Source organism: Pristis pectinata, chromosome 8 (assembly GCF_009764475.1).
Source record: "Pristis pectinata isolate sPriPec2 chromosome 8, sPriPec2.1.pri, whole genome shotgun sequence".
Lineage (NCBI taxonomy): Eukaryota > Metazoa > Chordata > Chondrichthyes > Rhinopristiformes > Pristidae > Pristis > Pristis pectinata.
In genome coordinates this window covers 43,932,332-43,954,078 of record NC_067412.1, presented here as the reverse complement: position 1 = coordinate 43,954,078, position 21,747 = coordinate 43,932,332, and the positions used below count along the sequence as shown (strand labels likewise).

General features: G+C 42.3%; 1 protein-coding gene across 5 annotated transcripts in view; it reads left to right on the top strand.

Annotated features, from left to right (window-relative positions):
- The window catches only part of arhgap17a (Rho GTPase activating protein 17a), a 126,796-nt gene extending 105,870 nt beyond the window's left edge, over window positions 1–20,926 (top strand). For 2 of the 5 annotated variants that reach the window (XM_052022365.1, XM_052022369.1), the window contains 3 exons: window positions 4,944–5,104; window positions 12,434–13,078; window positions 19,955–20,926. In XM_052022365.1, the coding sequence (XP_051878325.1) occupies window positions 4,944–5,104; window positions 12,434–13,078; window positions 19,955–20,094 (946 nt within the window). In that variant the 3' untranslated portion in view covers window positions 20,095–20,926. Of the gene's footprint in view, window positions 1–4,943; window positions 5,105–12,433; window positions 13,079–13,479; window positions 13,505–19,331; window positions 19,374–19,954 lie in introns of all 5 variants that reach the window. The other 3 variants (XM_052022367.1, XM_052022366.1, XM_052022368.1) reach the window with 3 other exon arrangements.
- The last annotated feature ends 821 nt before the right edge of the window (window positions 20,927–21,747 follow it).

Here is a 21,747-nt window from a genome sequence, read left to right as displayed (position 1 = left end):
GCTTGCCTGTAGAAAGCAGAGGGTTGTGGTGGAGCGAGTGCATTCAGATTGGAGGGCTGTGACTAGTGGTGTCCCACAAGGATCGGTTCTGGGACCTCTGCTTTTCGTGATTTTTATTAGTGACTTGGATGAGGGGGTAGAAAGGTGGGTTGGCAAGTTTGCAGACAACACAAAGGTTGGTGGTGTTGTGGATAGTGTGGAGGACTGTCGAAGGTTGCAGAGGGATATTGATAGGATGCAGAGCTGGGCTGAGAAGTGGCAGATGGAGTTCAATCCGGAGAAGTGTGAGGTGGTACACTATGGAAGGACAAACTCCAAGGCGGAGTACAAAGTTAATGGCAGGATTCTGGATAGTGTGGAGGAGCAGAGGGATCTGGGGGTTCATATCCACAGATCCCTGAAAGTTGCCTCACAGGTGGATAGGGTAGTTAATAAAACTTATGGGATGTTAGCATAAGTCGTGGGATCAAGTTTAAGATACGCGAAGTAATGATGCAGCTCTACAAAACTCTGGTTAGACCACACTTGGAGTACGGTGCTCAATTCTGGTCGCCTCATTATAGGAAGGATGTGGAAGCATTGGAAAGGGTGCAGAGGAGATTTACCAGGATGCTGCCTGGTTTAGAGACTGCATTATGAGGAGAGACTAAGGGAGCTAGGGCTTTACTCTTTGGAGAGAAGGAGGATGAGAGGAGACATGATAGAGGTATACAAAATATTAGAAGGAATGGATAGTGTGGACAGCCAGCGCCTCTTTCCCAGGGCACTAATGATCAATACAAGAGGGCATGGCTTTAAAGTAATGGGTGGGAAGTTCAAGGGAGATGTCAGAGGGAGATTTTTTACCCAGAGAGTGGTTGGGACATGGAATGCGCTGCCTGGAGTGGTGGTGGAGGCAGGTACATTGGTCAGATTCAAGAGATTACTAAATAAGCATACGGAGGAATTTGTGGGATGAAGGGGTTAGATAGTCTTAGGCGAGGTTTAAAGGTCGGCACAACATTGTGGGCCGAAGGGCCTGTATTGTGCTGAGAGTGAAATAAATAAATATTAATGATGCTCCCAATATAACAACTATTGTTTGGCCACCTATAAATTGCACCTATTGATGTTTTCTGCCATTTGCTATTTCTTAGTCCAACCCAAATCGATTCCAGTTCTATATCATAATTTGTCAAGCCACAATCCTTTCTCACCACTGCACTGATCTTCCTTATTAATAGTGCTTTAATTTTTGCCTGTCCTTCCTAAATGTTCCAACCCTGGAATATTTAGTGCCCAGCTTTGGTCATCCTCCATCTATGTTTCTGTAATGGCATTTAGATCCCAACATTCTACTGCTGTGATCATTAAGGTAAACTGACTTCAATGTTATCATTTTAACCTTTTTCTGTCATTCAACCCCCTTTGCTGCTAGACTTTGATTTTAACATCTATTTATTTCAGTACCTACTTTCATAATTTTCCCTTCCTGCTTTCTTTCTCTCACTCTCCTTCCTGACTTTGCTTTGAGGTTCCCATCCCCTAAGATTACAATTTTTGAAGTCCTCCTTTTTATCCTTGTGCCCAGCTCCCTAAAGTATGCCTGCAGGGACTGCAGCTCTCTTTCTACCCATGTTGTTAGTATTGATATGGAGCAGGACCTTTTGGGATGGTCCATAGCCATTCAGTGACTGCACTACCTTCCTGCATCCCTGGGTGTGTCAGGTGGTCACCCATGGCCCCTCTGCCTACTCAGCCCTCAAAAGTATCACAGTGGCTGCAGCCGCTGCTCCAGATCAAGTTGCTGCAGCAGGAGACACTTCTTGCACACGTAGCTGCCGTTCACTGCAAGTATTTAGGACTTTCCATGTCAGTATCTCCCAAATGTATCACCATACCTTCACCATTGCTGGGTCTAAATCCAGGAACTCCTTCCCAACAGCATTGTAGGAGCACAACACCAGAAAGACTGCAGTGGTTCAAGAAGGTGGCTCACCACCACCTTCTCAAGGACAATAAGGGGTGGGCAGTAAATGCTGGCTGTGTCAGCAGTGCCGAGATCCCAAAATGTATTTAAAAAAAAATAAGATGTTCTGAATCCCTGAGGTAAATGCCTTTGCAGCACTTCCTGCAGCTAGCCAGATTTATCCTCTTACCTCAAGGCTGAGAAGTAAAGCTATCCCCACATCTTTTCTCCATCCTTTCTTCCTACCCACCTGCTGTCGTGAATTTTGGGTATGTGAAGCAAATTGCCTATCCTGTTACTAAGTTGTCTTTGGAAACCCCATTTAAGGGAACCCTGTAGTTAAATTGTACAGAGCATTTTAGAGACATGTTCTCCCAGTCTTCCTGTACACATGAGCACTCCACCCTCCATTGCAGAGAACTGATCTCTGAGGCAACATCCGATATTAGAAACTCTGGCATCCCTGAATGGGCCCATTGCTGCAGATTTCAGCCGTGTCAAGTCTTGCTACTGAACATGGAATACACATTTGTACATTGGAAGATGTGCTACCTAGGTCTCAGGTTGAGTGAGCAGAGAAGGCTGGCAGTTGTGAACAGATAGTTGGGACGTGGTAAGTAGCTCGGGAGGGGTTGCCTTAACAGATCAAGGCCAGCAGAGGGGTGGAATAATGAGATCAACTTGGGGTTGACCATTATTGTCTGGGTAAAATTGGTTTTCAGTTATGTGGTAACAAAAAAATAAACAGTTTAGAATTTGTAGGCTCATTTTTTAAATAGAGTCAAATATTTATGTTCATCACTAAATTCTGCTCCATTCATTGAGATTATTTGGTAACATCAGAAGCAGTATTCTTAGAAAGAAATTCTTGGGTCTCTCCTTGTGAATTCTTGTTATTTGCAAGAGTCATGAATAGTGTGAAGTGAACATGATTGAAGATCCCAAAGTAACCATCCTGTAATACATTCTGATCAGGTTCTTTATGATGCTGGTTATCTGAAATCTAATCAAGGGTTCTGAAGTTAATGATCAATCCAAAGAATTATGTAGGTAATGGCTAGTTTATATAGGAAATTATTTTGTAGAGTTGTTGCAACTAATCTGTTGTACATGACAGTGATGTAATAGAGTTGAAGCAGAAAAGAATTGCTCTCTGGTTAAAAACCACGATCAGTATCGGCTTTGCTTGGTCTCAGTCCACTGGGAGAGGACACTAAGTTGAGAAATTGTTGGGCAAAGAATAAGAACCTGGAGTTTGTTGTTATTTATCAATAAGCCACAATATTATAGGTACCATCCCCTAAAAAATGCCACTTCACCATTGTATCGCTGCTGCTGACCCAACTACCTGACCAATTGAAGACCAACATGGTTGGCACTTACACCAGTATTGGCATGTGGGCATCTGTTTTAGGATAGGGAGAAAAAAGCAGTACCAGACAACCCAGGTGAGTATACCTGTTAGGTCTGATCAGAATTTCTAGGCACATATGAAATTGACTCCTTTCTCAAGGACTAATTTCATTTCAGCCAGAACTCTTATCAGTGGAGTGCCTTAAACATGAGCTCAGTCTGGGGCATTTCTGTAAGCCTCAATGTGACCTCTTGCCTTAATAGTGTCTAACTGCCATTATATTATGGGAGGATGCATTGAGCCCAGCAGATGCCAACACCTACTAATCCTTAGACTAAGGAAATGTTAAACTCTGGGAGCAGCTACAGCATTCCCAAATGGAATTGTTGAGGCTATTTCTTTGAGGCAGAGTCTGGCACACAAAGACCTACTGCCATTTCCTGATCCCCTTGCACCGATTGTTCAGTGTGTGCCCATAGCAGGTTCAGGACCTGTGCCTTTAAAAGCATTTGTGTCAGCATTTCAGAAGTTTTTATTTGTGTTGCACTTACAAATATTTGGCTGATGCACAATTACCCCACACTCAAACCAGAGTTGAGCAACAGAATTGTTGAGGTAGTGTTTCAGTTTAAAGTCCTCGTGTTCCAGCATAAGGACGTGTTTTCTAACGAATTGCTGGTTACTGGAGACCTAGTTCATGCAGTTACAGGAATTTACCTTTTTTTTTTGTGTTGCATGCAGGAAATCTATAGGAACTTTTTAAACAGTTAAAAGAAGTCATCTGAATGTGAAATTGTCAGCAATGTAGTTATAGTAGCCACATGATTGATTCCTCATCTAAACTATCCTGTTTTAAAGCTGTAAATCTCCCTGCTAACAGCTGAATCAAATCTCCCATGGCTTAATGCATGTGCATTTGGTGTGATGTGTGTTCCTGAAGAGTCCAAGCCAAGCCCTCATGTTTCATTCTGCAAGCCCACCATATTTTGGAGTTGTACGTGGCTTGGTTTGCCTGCTGTTCCCACTGAGCTCTGCATGCTATACCCTGTTCAAGTTCTTGGTGCAGATTTACAGGGAGTGGCTTTACCAGTGTTACTAAATATGCTGAAGGATATGGATGTCAAAGAGAGAGTGCTCTAGCAATAGCAGGAGTTCAAAATAAGGTCAGAGCTATTAATGTTGGAATTGGGTTAAATGGGTGCTTAATGGTCAGTATGGACTCTGATTCTAATCTTTTTCTTCTGGTTTCACTCAATGTTGCCCCATGTATTGTAGCAAGGAACTTGTATGGCAGGGCTTGTTGTAGAGGTAGAATATGTGTTACTGCATGTTGGTGATAAGTAGGAAAGGATTTGAGGGAATCACTACCTTGCAGAGAGGATGTCATTTGTTAAGTGGCACATAATCTAATGAGTAATCTCAGGACTGTTTCTGATGCTAACTTGTTTTGATCTTTTTTCCCCACCCTCACAAAATACCAACATAATTTTTGGCCCAAACATTTGTGGGGTCCACTATGTCTCTACCATCTTGATTGGTATCTGGAGATGTAAACTGTACAACTGTCTGGATGAAGTGTGCTCTTTGTGAAATCTATTTAGTTCCTGACCCAATCTTATGAAGACTTCTCACATCTTTCAGCCTTTCAAAGCCCAAAGACCCTGCAACCACCTTGCCATCTTCGAGGAATGGTGCTAGTGTTATACAAAGTCCATCACAACCAACTGGCACAGGACTTGGTCAGCTCACTGCTGCTGCAGGGCCAGTTGCAACTGGTCCAAGCCCACACGTAATCAGAAGAGGTGAGTTCTCTCCACAGAGTTTAGTTTTGATAGTTGAGTGGCATCCAGAATTACATGGGTAGGAGCATATCCTATTTGTGAGTTGGGGAAATGTGGAAGTTGTTATTAAAGGACATCACTGTTGCAGAGTGGAATATTTTCCACAACAGCACCCAGATGCTGAAGGTGATCAATACTAGATAAATGAGAGGTACTAGAAAGACTGGTGGTAATTTAAAGGAGATGCCACCCACTGCAAGATAACTGTGGGAAGTAAGAGTAGAGATTGAGAAAATATTGACCACAGTCTTCCAGTCCTCTTCAGATATAGGCTGGTCCCAGAGAACCTGGAGATTTTCAAATACTACACCTGATTGGCCAGTAAATGAAGTATTATTTGCCAGTCAGTGTAATATCTACCCAAAAGCAAAATAGTGCAGATGCTGGAAATGTGAAATATAAACAGAAAATGCGCTAAGTGCTCAGCAAGTCGGGCAGCACGACAGAGAGGCTAGACAACTTAGGTGTATTCCTTGGAGGTTAGAAGAATAAGAGGTGACTTTATTCAAACATATGCGATTCTAAGGGGGCTAAACAGGATAGATATTGTGTTTTCCCTCGTGGGAGAATATCTGGTGAAGGGACACAGTTGCAAGATGAGCTGGGTTTATTCTTACTGGAAAGTAGGAGGCTGAGGGGTGACCTTATAGAGGTTTATAAAAATTAGAGGGGCATATGTTACATTGATGGCCAAGCGATCCATTTTGTTCAAATGGAAGGATCCAATACCTCCTACCACTTTTCAGTGGTTCTCTCAAACTATAGCATGTTTAAACTTAGAAAAAATTAGGAGTGGTACTGTTGATCCTTCGCTTAAATTTGAGGAAGTTTGGAGTCCATTTATTCAATATTTCCATATGATATAAGCTGACCTTTTTCAGATCCCTTTCAATAACCTTTGAATACAGAGGAGCGGAGTTAACGACATAATGTTTTTTTTAATTGAAGAAATATCAGTCCAGTTTTATTTTGAAGTTTTTGGTTTCTTTTGGTTTATTAATTAATGTTTTTGATTTGGGCATTCTTTTCTCATATTAAATCTTTTCAATTTTCCTTTTGTATTATGTTCACTTAATAAGAGAGCGGGAGGTCTAGATTACTTTTTTATTTACTCCTTGTGATTATATATATTAACTGTTATGATTGTTATCCTGATCTCTTTGCACCATATATATAATTGTTAATGTTATATATATTAATTTGTACTAATTTGAAAATTAATAAAAAGATTGAAAAGAAAAAAAATTAGAGGAGCATAGATAGATAGAATCTTTTCCTTAAGGTAGCAGGGTCTGGAACTAGAGGGCACAAGTTAAAGGTGAGGGGGAGAAATGTAAAGGAGATCTAATGGAAAAGTTTTTCCATACAGAGGTCATAGATATCTGGAATGAGCTGCCAGGGAAGCCAATAAAGGTGCATACAATTACAATGTTTAAAGGGCATTTGGACAGGTACTTGGATAGGAAAGGTGTGAGGGATACGGACCAATTGCAGGTAAATGGAATTAGGTTAGAGGGCATCATGGTTGGCATGGACGAGGTGGGCCAAGAGGGCCAGCTTCTCTGCTGTCCATTTCAATGATTCCAGTTATTTAAAACTGAGATGCATGCTGGTGAACTGAGTTACAGAGTGGTGAATCTGTGTTCTCTGCCACAAAGGTGGAGATGAGATCTTTAGATGTATTTCAAGGCAGAGAGAGGTAAATATAAATAGATAGAAAGATCGAGGGTTCTGGGGAACTGGCACAGAAGAGGAGTTGAGTCGAACATAGATCAGCCACGATCACAGTGAATGGTAGGTAGACTTGAGGGGCCAAGTGGCCGACTCCTGCTATTTTGTAATGTTCTAGTGTTCCGGGTAGCACCTTTAGAGAGAGCATTTTAGATTGATGATTGAATTGATGAAAGATCTTGAACCTGAAACATTCCCCTGTATGTAGAAGTGTTTCCTAACTTCAGTCCTGAAAAGCCTAACTCTAATTTTAAGATTGTTTTCTCATCCTCTATATTCCATTCAATGGAAATAGTTTTGTTCTATTGACCCTATTAGTTCCCCTTAATTTTTTTTGAAAAGATCAATCAATTTGATCCTAAATCATCTAAATTTCAGGAAATGCAACCCTAGCTCCAGTAGTTTCTCCTGTAATTTAACTTTGGAGTCACATTATCAGTATGGTAAATCCATGCTGCACTCCCCTCAGTGCAAGTATATCCTCAGTAAGTGTAGCTGGTTCTCCATGTGTGGCCTGGCCAGGGACGGCAGTGTAATTTTCATCATCTCATACTCTAGTGCTCCAGATATAAAGACCAACATTCCATTAACTGCCTTTGGCGATAATTTGTATGTATCTATGACAATTTATTGATCTATATAACTGAGTTCCCAAATCTTTCGGTCCGGTCTTTCACCAGTTCTAAAGTACTCTTCCAGTATTCTTAGCCAGATTGGATGTGCTTGGTTAAAGTTCATTTGCCAAACTTTTGCTTATTCAGTTAATCTATCTCTGCAAGTTAATGCATCCAATACTGTTACTAGAACATAGAACAGTACAGTAGAGGAACAAGTCCTCCCCCCTCCACCCCCATGATGTTGTGCAAAACTAGTTAAGCTAATGACAACCAATCCCTTCTGCCTGCACATGGTCCATATCCCTTCATTTTCTGCATATTCATGTGTCTATCTAAGAACCTCTTAAACACCTCTGTTGTATCTGTCTGCACAATCACCCCTGGCAGTGCATTCCAGGCACCCACCACTCTCCGGGTAATAAAAAGACTTGTCCCGCACATCTCCTTTGAACTTTCCCCCTCCAACCTTAAATGCATGCACTTTAGATATTTCGACCCTGGTAAAAAGATACGGGCTGTCTATGCCTCCTCGTAATAGAGTCATAAAGTAATACAACATGGATACAGGCCCTTCGGCCCAATGAGTCCATGCTGATCATGGTGCCCACCCATCTAGTCCCAATTTCCTGCATTTGGCCCATATCCCATTAAGCCCTGCCCTTGCGTGTACCTATCCAAGTGCTTCTTAAATGATACATTTGTACCTGCCTCAGTCACTTGCTCTGGCAGCTCATTCCATATACCCACCACCCTCTGCATGAAAAAGTTGTCCCTCAGGTCCCTTTTAAATCTTTCCCCTCTCACCCTAAATCTATGTCCCCTAGTTTGGGACTCCACTACTCTCGGGAAAAGACTGCTACCATCCACCTTATCTGTGCACCTTATGATTTTGTAAACCTCTATAAGATCTTCCCTCATTTTCCAGCACTCCAAGGAATAAAGACCTAACCTGGCCAACTTTCCCTATAACTCAGGCCCTCTCGTCCTGGCAGCATTCTCATAAATCTTTTCTGCACTCTTCCCAGTTTAACCAAGTCTTTCCCATAACAGGGTGACCAAAACTGTACACAGTACTCCAAATGCGGCCTCACCAATGACTTGTACAACTGCAACATAATGTCCCAACTCCTATACTCAATGCCCTGACCAATGAAGGCCAGCATGCTAAGTGCCTTTTTCACCACGCTGTCTACCTGTGACACCACTTTCAACGAACTGTGCACTTGTACTCCTGGGACCTTTTGTTCCATTACACTCCCTAATGCCCTACCATTCATAGTATAAGTCCTACGCTGATTTAACTTTCCAAAATGCGTCATCTCATATCTGTATTGAAATCCATTTGCCACTTCAGCCCACTTTCCTAACTGATCAAAATCCCCCTGTAATCTACAATAACCTTCTTCACTATCAACAACACCTCCTAATTTTGTGTCATCCACAAACTTACTGATCAAGCCTTGTGCATTCACATCCAAATCATTTGTATCAATAATGAATAACAAGGGTCCCAACACTGACCCCTGCAGCACACCACTAGTCACCAGCCTCCATTCAGAGAAGCAACCTTCAACCACCGCCATCTACTTCCTACCTCTGAGCCAATTTTGAATTCACCTAACTAGCTCTCCCTGGATTCCATGGGACCTAACATTCCAGACCAGCCCACCATGCTGGACCTTGTCAAAGGCCTTGCTAAAGTCCAAATAGAAAACATCCACATCAACCAGTGAGGCCATGTTACCTCTTCAAAAAAAACTCTAAGCATGCACAAAGCCATGCTGACTCCTAATCAGACTCTGTCTATCCAAATGCTGGTAGGTCCTGTCCCTCTGAATTCCCTCCAGTAACTTCCCCACTACTGATGTCAGGCTGAATGGCCTATAGTTCCCTGGCTTGTCCTTGCTACCCCTCTTAAACAATGGAACGATATTAGCCACCTTTCGGTGTTCAGGAACTTCACCAGTGGCTAATGATGAAGAAAAAATCTCCATGAGGGCCCTGCATTTTCTTTTCTAGTGTCCCACAAAGTCCGAGGATGTATTCGGTCAGGTCCAGGGGATTTATCCACCTTAATGCACTGTAAGGCTGCAAATACCTCCTCCCTGGTAATATGAATGTTCTCCAAAACATCTCCAGTAGTTTCCCTTATCTCTTGAGCAACCATGATTTTCTCAGTTAAATGCCGGGGAGAAATATTGATTAAAAATCCCACCCATCTCCTGTAGTTCAAGACACAGTCTCTGCTGATCTCTCAGGGGACCTACTCTCTCCTTAGCCACCCTTTTCACCCTTAATATAGCTATGGAACCTCTTGGGATTTTCCTTAATCTTACCTGCCAGATCCATCTCATACTCTCTCTTTGCTTTCCTTATTTCGCTCTTAAGAATATTCTTAATCTTTTTATAGTTATCAAGGGATTCACTCATCCCTCACCTCCTAAACACTATGTATGCTTCCTTTTTCTTGACCAGAGCCTCAATATCCCTCGTCAGCCAAGGTTCCCTAAACTTGCCAGGTTTACTCTTCACCCTAACAGGAACGTGCTTCTTGTGGACTCTTGATATCACTCTCTTAAAAGCCTCCCACTTGCTATTCATTCCTTTCCCTTCAAACAGGCTCATCCAATCGACCTCTGCTAGGTCCTGCCCAATTGCCCCAAAATTAGCCCTGCTCCAGTTTAGGACCCCTAACCTGTGGACCTGTCCTATCCTTTTCCATCACTGTCTTAAAACTAATAGAATTGTGGTCACTAGAGCCAAAGTGCTCCCTGACTGCCAGTTCAGTTTACCTGCCTTACCTCGTTCCCTAAGAGAAGGCCCAGTATTGCACCCTCCCATGTAGGGTCCTCTATATATTGACTCAGGAAACTTTCCTGGACGTGTTTCACAAATTCCACCCTGTCCAGGCCCTTAACACTCTGGGTGGCCCAGTTAACATGGGGAAAATTAAAATCTCCCACTAATACTACCCTATTATTTTTACAACTATGAGCAATTTCTCTACCCACCTGCTCCTCAAGTTCCCACTGACAATTGGGGGGGTCTATAATACAGCCCCACTAGAGTGACCATCCCCTTCTTATTTCTAAGTTCTACCCATTTGGCTTCACTGGACGATCCCCCAAGAATTTCATCTCAAAGTACTGCTGTTATGTGCTCCCTTGTCAAAATGGCAACACCCCTTCCCTGCTTACCTGTACCTCTGTCACACCTGTAGCGTCTGTATCCTGGAAAATTGAGCTGCCAGTCCTGCCCTTCTCTCAGCCATGTTTCTGTTATGGCTATAACATCCCAGTCCTCAGAGCCAATCCACGCTGTGAGTTCGTCTACCTTACCTGTTAGACCTCATGCATTTAAATAAATGCAGTTTAACTGGGTATTCCTTTCCCTGCCTTTACTAAACTTGCTTGCGCTGGCTACTGCTTTATCCCATGACTTGCTTCTGCTCAGAGTCCCACCCCCTGCCAATCTGGTTCAACCCCCCCGTGTAGTACCAGCAAATTTCCCTGCAAGGATATTGGTCCCTCTCTGGTTCACATGCATCCTGTCCCTCTTGTGCAGGTCACCTCTACCCCAGAAGAGATCCCAATGGTCCAAGAACCTGAATCCCTGACCTCTGCACCAGCTCCTCAGCCACAAATTCATCTGGCCTATCTTTCTATTTCTGACCTCACTGGCGCGTGGCACCAGGAGTAATCTGGAGATCACTATACTCAGTTTTGCTTCTGAACTTATTAACTCCCTGTACGCATTCTACAGAACCTCATCCCTTGTTCTACCTATGTCATTTGTACCAACATGTACAACAGCCTCTGGCTGTTCGCCCTCTCACTCAAGAATTTTCTGCAGCCAATTTTATAAACTTCTATCAGGTCTCCCCTTAGCCTCCACTGCTCCAGAGAAAACAACCCAAGTTTGTCCAACCTCTCCTTGTAGCACATGTCCTCTAATCCAGGAAGCATCTTGGCGAACCTCACCTGCGCCCTCTCCATAGCCTCCACATCCTTCATACAATGGGGTGACTATTCTCAGTGATAGCCAGCTTTCTCATTGGAAATCTCAGAGGATGGGACAGAAAACTGCAGTTCCAAGTCATCTATAAATACGGTGGATATTTGAAACCCAGCGCAGGACACAACCAGCCACCTGCTGCCAGTTTGAGAACCTGTGTAGAATGCTGTAAATACTCAGCAGGTTGGTCAGCATCTGTAGAGAGACAACAGAATTAACATTTCATGCCGATGATCTTTCATCAGATTTGTATTTTTGAATACTGCCACTCAACCAATTTCTTGGTCGGATCAATTGTCAAAAAGCACACATTAGGCTTTTCAGCAAAACTCAATGCTTTGGGACAAAAGGAGCCAGGAGTATGATAGAGTCATAGAGTTACACAGCACAGAAACAGGCCCTTTGGCTGAACTTGTCCATGCCAAATTGCCTGCATTTGGCCCAAAACCCTCTGAACCTTTCCTGTTCATGTACCTGTCCAAATATCTTTTAACATAAAATCTGCTGGGGCGAATGGATGTTTTGCAGACTGCAAAGAGGAATGCAACGGTCATCTTCTCCAGGGTTCTGTGCTCAAAGCACTACTGTTTTTCAATTAATGATTTGGACACAGGGAAACAGGAAACAAACTAAGTTATGCATATGACGTAGAACATGGAAGTGCAGTGAACAGTGACGAAAATAGCAATGGAACATTGAGGACAAAAACCGGTTATGGAATGGAACACAGCAGATAAAATTAAACAAAAAAAATGTCTTTTGGTAAGAACAATGAAGTGAATACAAAGTGAATGGGAAAATGTTAAGGGGGGTGCAAGACTGAGAAACCCAGGGGTGTTTCTGGTGAATGGCCTCCTGTATAGGAATTAGTTAATGATCTCGTGACACCTATGTTCTAACTAACCACATTTGTTTTCTTCCTTTTAAGCAACAAAAAAGCCTGCACCTGCTCCTCCAAAGCCTTCAAATCCACCTCCTGGACAGCCTGTGGGTCATGGAGCAAGCCCACCTGTTAACCAAGCCTCTTCACATTCACCAAAACAGCCCAGCCAAGTTGCCAGTACATCTCCAGGTCAACCTGGAAACCAGAGTCCTGTGCAATCCCACAGCCAGTCCTCTTCCCAGTCTGCAATTCAGTCTCGTAGACATTCTAGTAACCAAATGGTTATTCAGGCTCCAAATCACCCCCCTCCTCAACCTCCAGCACAACCTATCAATCCATATCCTTGTAAGTTGTCTTCTGAGCAAGCAGCAGATCAGCCCTCCAATAGCCCCCCAGGCACACCAACTCCCCCGAGCACACCTCCATTAGGGACACATGGTGCGGGCTTCCAGCTAACTCAGCACTTTACACATGCCCAGGGCTTCCCAGCAAACCAGGACCTGCAGTCCCAACCTTCTCTTACTCAATTTGCCACTTTACCAAGGGCACGGCCAGTACCAAAACCGAGAAATCGTCCCAATGTTCCGCCACCTCCACAGCCACCAGTAACAGCGGGTGCAACAAGTTCTTCTACTCCTGCAGAGCATGCATTTTCTAACACCGCTGCTACAGCTTCAAAAATAGTTACTGGTGAGTGTTCTTAAATAGCCAGAAGTTTACACTATGTCTGTTTTATACACAGAAATGGGAAGGGGCTAGAGTTCAAGCCAGAGGGAGGTGTTAAGGGTTTGAGAATCCTTGTAGATGTAACTGCAAGGTGATCTTTCAATCTCCAGTGGATGTGAAGGATGTAATTGTTCATATTCTTTCAGAGGAGGGGGAAGGGTGGATGGCTGAGAGTAACTGTCCCTGAAGAGAATTTTCTGACAATTAAAGAGATTTTTATATTCAAAAATCAAAATGGGTACTCAGATTGTTTTATAATCATTTCAAGCGTCTGTTCTTCGTGAAAGTTCTTTCCCAGATATGATGGGGTTGACATTAACAATTATTTTGTGACTAATTCCTTTAACTGGCAAATGCCTCCACAGGTTTGGCAGAAGATTCTGCAGTGAGGTTGGTAGATTTCAGCACTTTTATGCTAGCAGTTAGTCTTGCTGCTGCTCGCTCAGCATTGCTTGTAAAGTTGTGACTGCTTTTGATACTATGCTAAAGTTAGCACCTGACTTTTTGCTGCATCTGTACAATGTAAAGCTCAGCACTTGGAGATGAAGTGTTAAGGGTTTGAGAATCCTTGTAGATGTAACTGCAGCGTGATCTTTAAATCTCCATTTTGGTACTGTCACTTCCTTTAGAAAACTTCTCATGAGATGAGCAGTGAAAAGCTTACTTTAGTGAGTCTTGGCAACAATGACTGTGTTTAATTCTGATTTACTTTATAGCACTACTATGCAGGAATAACACTCTGAAGTAGAATAAACCATCCACCACATGGAGTAGAAGGAAAGTGGGCCCAAGAAGTTGTTTTGTGTAGTGTACATTCCCAGATAGAAATTTAACAGAAAGCTGGTGGACTTGAATTTACTCTGAATATGCTGAAATTTGCAAAGGTTGCCCAGACATGTGCAATGGCATCCAACGGCATGCAGCCCATATTTCACTGTTATTTACCCCAAAACATTAGAGCCTGCATTAAAAAAAAGCATTACGTTTTAATCTGGCAGTCTGAAGATTTTTCATCCCTTTGGAGCATCAGTTAGCAGAAGGTTAAGTGAATGAGAAATGATTCATGGTTCCTGGAATTTTATGATAGTGTTTCTTATGGTCCTGTGTTATCATAACTAACACATCTCTTTTTCTACCCCATACCAAGTCCCAAACTGCCAGTCAACTCGGTATTAGAATTGGTTAAATACGTGAGCCTAGAAAATCTCACATTTACTTCCAGTCCATGTTCCCATAGTTTGTAAGGGTTTTTTTTCTTGAGAGTGTAATGTTTTCATATAATGTAGGAGACCATTCAGCATATGGTCTCTATGCTAGCTCTCAGGATATTCCCAGATGTCTTGTTCCCCTTTCAACTTTCCAGCCTCTCATATACACTCGGAACAATTAACAGTGTATGCTTAACCTAATAGCACATCTTTGGGATATGGGAGGAAACCACAGCATCCAGGGGAGAACCACACATTCACAGGGAGAACAAGCAAGCTCCACGCAGACAGCACCCGAGGTCACGATTGAACCAGGGTCACTGGCACTGTGAGGCAGTGGCTTTACTAGCTGTAACACTGTGCTGCCCTAGCTGTAAGGCAACAGCTCTAACTACTGCACCACTGTTCATCCTGCAGGTCATGTTAGCAATTTGGATGTTGCTTCAGAAGGGTCAGTCATTAAAACCCTGTAACTGAAGAGTAGCTACATGGACAATGTGGCAGTACTGACTGGGGAATGCTCCTTTAGCAATGCTTACAGTGTAAAGGGAAAGGAAACACCTTTCATTTGTACTGTGATTTTCATACAGAGAATGTTCCAAAGCATGAGGAAATACACTGCCATGTGAGGAGAAAATAGGAGGGGTGACAAATATCTTTCGTAGAGGAAAGGCATATGATGTGAAAACAGGAGCAGGAGTAGGCCATCAGACCCTTCAAGCCTGCCCCATCATTTAATATGATCATGGCTGATCTAGGATGGCCTCAACTCCTCTCCTGTGCCAATTCTCCATACCCTTGATCTATCAAATATTTATCTACCTCCACTTTAAATACTTCCAATGATCCAGCTTCCACCACCCACTGGAACAGAGAATACCAGAGATTTACCACCCTCTGTGAGAAGAGATTTCTCTGCATCTCAGTTTTAAATGATTGGCCCTTACCTTGTAGTTCATGATTCTCCCAGGAGTGAAAATATCCCAACATCTACCCTTTCAAGCTCCCTTAGGATTTAAGGTCACCCCTCATTCTTTTGAACTTCAAGGAATACAGATCTAAACTATTTAGTCTCTCTTGGTAGAACAACCCTCTCATCCCAGGAATTAGCTGGGTGAACTCCTTTTGAACTGCTTCCAATTGATGGCACAGACGTCATGGGGCCTTTTCCTGTGCTGTGTGTGTTTAGTTACTCTTTGTTTGTAGGTAAGGAGACCAAAACTGTACACAGTACTCCAGGTGAGGGCTCACCAACACCCTGTACCATTGCAACAAAACCTCCATTTTTAAACTCCAGCCCCTTTGTACTGAAGGCCAACATGCTGTTTGCCTTTTTAACTACTTGTTGGACCTACCAGCTAACTTTTTGTGTTTCATGCACTAGAATACCTCTGAACTCTTTCTTGCCATTTAGATAATCTGCCTTTTGATTTTCCTTACCAAAGCGCATGACCTCAGACTTCCCTACATTAAACTCCATTTACCAGCCTTTTGCCGACTCACTCAGTGTATCCATATCCCATTGTAGAATTGCAACATACTCTTCCACCTATTTTTGTATAATCAGCAAACTTGGAAATCTTACTTTTTGTTCCATCCTCCAGGTCATTAATGTGTACAGTAAACAATCAAGGACCAGGAGCATATCCCTGCGGTCTCCACTAGTTGCATCCCTCCAGCCTGGAAAGGACTCTTTTATTCCACCTCTGTGATGTGGCAGTTTTTAATCAGTGCTAACACATTTCATCCAATGCCATGCAGCAGCCTCTTACGTGGCCCTTGACAAATGTCTTTTGGAAATCTCAATGTACTACAGCTACAGGTTCCCCTTTATTAACTAGAAAATTTTCAATTTTGTCATCTCCTGAAAGCTGTTGTGGAATATTTAATCCTCAACCTTCATTACTTTGCAACCATGACTCCATACTAGCTGCTCCAAAACAAGTATACCAGTTTATTTTTATTTTTACCATGTATTAATCTGATAATGCTACGTGCACTCAGATAAAGAAAATCTTCAGTTTACTCTTTTAGCCATTCTTCCTCCTCTAACTATAATTGGAAGTATACTTCCATGTTTGATTGTTGCAGCCCCGCCTCCCCTCCCCCCCCCCCCCCCCCCCCCCCCCCCCCCGCCACCAAATGTACTCTGATTATCACAACAGCTCCTCCCCAGTTTACAAACACCCGACTTTGGGAGCATTTGGGAGACCGGCAGGATGGATATTTGGGAGACCGGCGGGATGGATTTTCTGGCTGCTGAGGGGCTGCAGGCGTCTTCTGCATGGTTGGAACTTGGTTCACAGCAACATGTGAATGGCCTGGGTTAACTGAACGTTGCCATTGGTTGGCCTGTGTTTTATGTAAATACATTGCCAGGAGGCTGCATTTCCGACTTGCAAACTGTGCAGGTTACAGAACCCCGTCGTAACCTGGGGAGAACTTGTATTTTTGTTTTGTTGTCCCGCAGAAACACTTTCTTCTTAATTTTCTAATTTCCTTTCACGAGATTCTTTCCCCCTCATTCAATTGCCCAAGTCCTTTACTCAGCACACTGCACTCAGTGAGCACTGTGCACTGCCTAAAGCATGCTACACTTCAGTAGAGACCACAGACTTATATTTTCAGGTTCTGCAAGTTCTGACTTATTTGATGGTAATTTCAGTTAACAAGTTCTACCTGATTATCCAACTAATTGAGTGACAGGAAGGCAAATTTTTCTGCAAATGAAATCCAGAATGATAAGGAAATTAACAGCAAGGCTGTATTGAAGAAATATTTAATGCAAAATCTCCCCATTACTCATCCTCAACATCCACACAGCACTCAATAACTTCAGCACTTTGCTCTAAAAGCCAAAGAACTTCTTTTGAAATGTCTTCGTTGTAGGGTGGTATAATGGTGGTGAATTCCAGTTCAAAGTGAACATGAAATCTCAGCTGCTTCCACCAGAATTTATATGCATTGTGTCTATATTCATGCATTGAATTCATCTAGGTTAATTCCTTCCCTGCCTTAACCAGAGCAATGCTTGTCTGAATTATTGATGGAATGGACAGTAATAACGGCTTGAGTATAGTTGCAGTGCATTTTATGCTGTTTGTAGTTATGGCAATGTTCAATATATTTCCAGGTTGCATGAGAATTTTAGAGCATGTTCTAATGTTAATTGGCACCCCACACTCCTGACCTAGAATAATTGAGCACTTCCTTTGCTTTCTCGGTTATGTGACCTTGCGTATGTGCTGTGTGAGTTTTAGTCACAACTGAATAGGTTTCCTCGCGTCTCTGTACCCAGATGCTGTTAGATTTGCTGTTTGACTTTAGAAATGCTTTCGTCAAATTTTTTTTAAAATCCTAATATTTGGTTAGATTAATTATCCAGTGAGAGAGGATAATAGATCAAAGAATTACAAATGTCTCAAAGCTCTGGCATTGTCCAGTAACTAAGAGACCTTCTAAGTATGACTTGGTCAACAGATTCCCACTGGCATTCCTCTTCAATGCATCAACTCTGAGAGTTAGTTCTGTATTTGGCACATTAACTTCTGCACCAAGTACAATAATTTTTTAGCAAGATACAAATGTATTGGGTAAATTTATCCTGCAGTGAGGAGCTTATTTAGAAACTAAATCGCAGCAGGAACCAAACTGTTTGTGTTTCTAATGTGTGTAATGCCACAATTCAGTGAAACCCAGCTTCAAGCAATGCATTCAGGTGTTGCTGCAGGTCCTGTTACCTCATTGTAGGATGTGCACAGCTCAGTAAAGAAAGTAATTAAATAGATTATAATAGAAATGCAATATTACACAGGTAAAAGTAAGTAAAACTACCAAATAGAAAAAGTAAATGAATGGGGAAGAAACGTTTAGTAAAAGAAACGTTTTGGAATGGGGAATGTAACGTTTAGGGGCGGCACGGTAGCGTAGCGGTTAGCACGACGCTATTACAGCACCAGCGATTGGGGTTCGATTCCCGTCGCTGTCTGTGAGGAGTTTGTATGTTCTCCCCGTGTCTGCGTGGGTTTCCTCCGGGTGCTCCTGTTTCCTCCCACATTCCAAAGACGTACGAGTAGGTTAATATGGGTTTAAAATGGGCGGCGCGGACTCGTTGGGCCGGAAGGGCCTGCTACCACGCTGTAAATAAAATTTAAAAATTTATAAAACTAAAACCAAATTGTTGACTGGTGCAGACATGGTGGGCCAAAGGGCCTGTTCCTGTGCTGTACAGTTCCATGTTCTCTTTTGGGATTAAAATTGCTAATTCCCATCTTTTGCCTTTTTTCTGAATTTGGGTCAGTCAATTAGGCAAAATGATTACTTAGCAAATGTGTGCCTTCTGGGGCCAAAAATAAAACCATACCTTGAAGCAAATAAAATCCTAGGAATTATATATGTTTGCATTTTTCCACAAAGAATGTTTTTTTCTCAAAAAAAGTTAGGAGTTATGATAAATGAGATTCTCACAGTCTCTTGCCCAATGAAGCTCTAATTAGTCACCCAGTCATTGTTCTGATGGGGTGATGGAGCACTTTGTGCATTTAACAGGAAAAGCAGTTGTATTTTAAATGTTATGAGAATTAAATAAACTGACTTGACATGAATGCTAACTTTGCATCTGACTTTCAGATGGTATTGGTCAATTTTAAATTACCTTAATTGGGTAATGAGTATGGTGATATAGTTGTGGTGTTGTAATGTAGAGCCTGAGATAAACAATTCAAAGACCTGTGCTACTGAGATAAAAAGTTAAAAATGCACATAGTTATACCTTGTAAACTGGTGGGCCATTCCAACCCTTCAACAGTAGAAAGCAGGTTCATGTCCCAGCAGATGAACTCTGTGTAATGGAACTGGCAGCCCTATAGCTGGTACAGAGCCTTTAAGCATATGGTGGGTATGATATGCACTGGTGTTACACTTTTGCCACTGCACAGACTGTCCACCAATGTGAAAAACCTTTTCAACATATGGTTTCTAATTGTAAACTGTTCTATTAAAAAATGCAGATGTCTGACCAGCAAAGTATGAGCAGAATTGGGAAAGTTATGGTAAGACTTAGGCAACTGATTGGCCAATTAATCCTGCTAATCCGCAGTGGTGATTTAATGCATGTTTTCCAGCCAATACTAACTCTGCATCACACTGCTTGCCTGCACTACTAATGCATGAGTATAGAACATTTCCCTGAACATCAGTAAATATGCTTAAACATACATTGAAGTCATTACATTATAAGTCATTACGGACAATCTTGCTGTTCTATGCACAAATGATTGCAGCCATCTGCAGTGAGGTACACCATATGAGGTACTTGTATGGTGAACCTCGCTTTTCTGAAGTTTCTGTTAGAGTCATGAGCTGTGCACTAGGAGAGTACAGAGCTGCACTTACAGAAGGGCAAGAGATTCTGCAGTACAGGTCGTAGAAGACTGCTGACGTATCATCCACGAGGTATTAGGCTGGAAATGCAGTTTTCTAAATCAGTTGTTGATGCCTATCTTTACAGTCTTCACCTCTGCTGTGGTGGTGGAGGCATCAGATAATCAGATTACAGGAAGAAATTATCCTCTGACACCTTATGTACATAGTGTTTCATAAAAACTCACTAATACTTTGTGTTTGCTGCTAGATTCCGATTCAACTGTGAAAGAGCAGGACTGGAAACACTCTAAACCACCTGTTGAGTTGACATCTGCAGCAGGAAACGTGGAAATAAGGAAGTGTGAACAGCAGGACGTTGATAATGACTCAGAGAGCACTGCTTTGTGAAAGGTCGCCACACTTGCACCATTTGCACCACTAAACTGTATTCTTCAAGGCTTGATTCTGCTGCTGTCCTAAGTTGCTGCACCTCCAAAATGCAATACCCAGCAAAGTAAACTCGGTTATTGTCAACTAGACGTGCTTGTATTGCATGGAATCTGATTTAAAGGGCTCATCAATACCACTACTACGGTTCCTGTACTACTCGAATACCTTGGTATTCAGGAGACGGTTCTGACAGACATTCTCTCCTTGCCGGAAACTGAGGTTGCATGAAAAGTAATGGCCCTGTGGGAATTTGACTGTGGATTAATAGCCACTCATAGGTTGCAGTCGTATTAACAGTGCCTTGTGCAATTTTCTTCAAGTTTCTTGATGGAAACTTGCAGTGGTCTTATTTTCTTTTTTTAAATTGTACCTTAAGCAGTGTCCAGATTTTGTACAAGATTATTATTGTGTTGAGTTTGACACATACATGAGAATGGTACTGTGCTGAGATTTAGTCTGCTCAATCTGTACATTTGTATTTATCCTTAATGCAGATTGTTGGTATGATTAATGCTTAAACCAACTATACTAGGTTGGTGTTCACCTTGAAGCTTTTTTCCTTCTGTTTAACAAAAGTGCACTTCCTGCCTTAAAAGTCTTGTTTTGCATACAAGGCAATTTTATAACTGATTAAAATTGAACAAATAATTAAGCAATACTATTTTCATCAGTTTGAAAATTTGTTTTGAATTATAAGCATAAATGCATTCTGGAAAATGCACGCAAGTGACATTCGTGTATTAAAAAAGAAATAAAATCAGCCACTAGGCAAGTTGCCTGTGGACATGGACTCAATGTTCATGGCATGTTTTATTAAACTGACAAATTCATTGAACGGCCATGGCTGAACTTACAGGTACCTAAAAATCAGAACAAAACAGAGGATGCAGGTAAATGGAGTCATGGTGAGTAATTGATGCCCAACTTTGATTTATAGATTCCAAACATCATTGGAAGTATGAAGTTTTGAGTTTCTCAAAAAAATATTGAAAATGGATTTGCCTTGACAATGAATTGCACCCATTTTTGGTGCATTTAAACATGGTGCTTCACACTAAACCCAGCAAAGCATCAAAACAGCCTTATACCTAGAAATGAATGTTAAACAGTCATGGAGTCCTACAACATAAACAGGACCTCCAGCCCACCAATCCATGCTGACTGTCAAGCACCCATCCTCAATAGTCCCATTCTCTTCCGCTAGCATCCCCATCAAGCACCTCCCATCCCCCTCCAGATTCTACCACCCACCTACATTCAGGGTAATCTAAAGCAGCCAATCAACCTACTTAACCCCCATGTCTCTGGGATGTGGGAGGAGCCCCACACATCACAGAGAAATGCAAACTCCACACACATCCCTGAAGGTCAGGATTGAACTCGGGTCGCTGGAGCTGTGAGGTAGCAGTGCTGGCCTGCACAATTATCAGAAAGGCCTTATTAAATTCTGCACAGGCCCTGATGCTTGTCCGCACAGCAGTCTGGAGAGCCTCGGCCCTTTAAGCCTCTTTCCCTGTGACAGTCACACACCAACAATGTACATTATGGCTGTAGTGGAGGAGACTGGCTTACAGGGAAGAGACATCGTTCTCATAAAGGAAAATGCAAGGC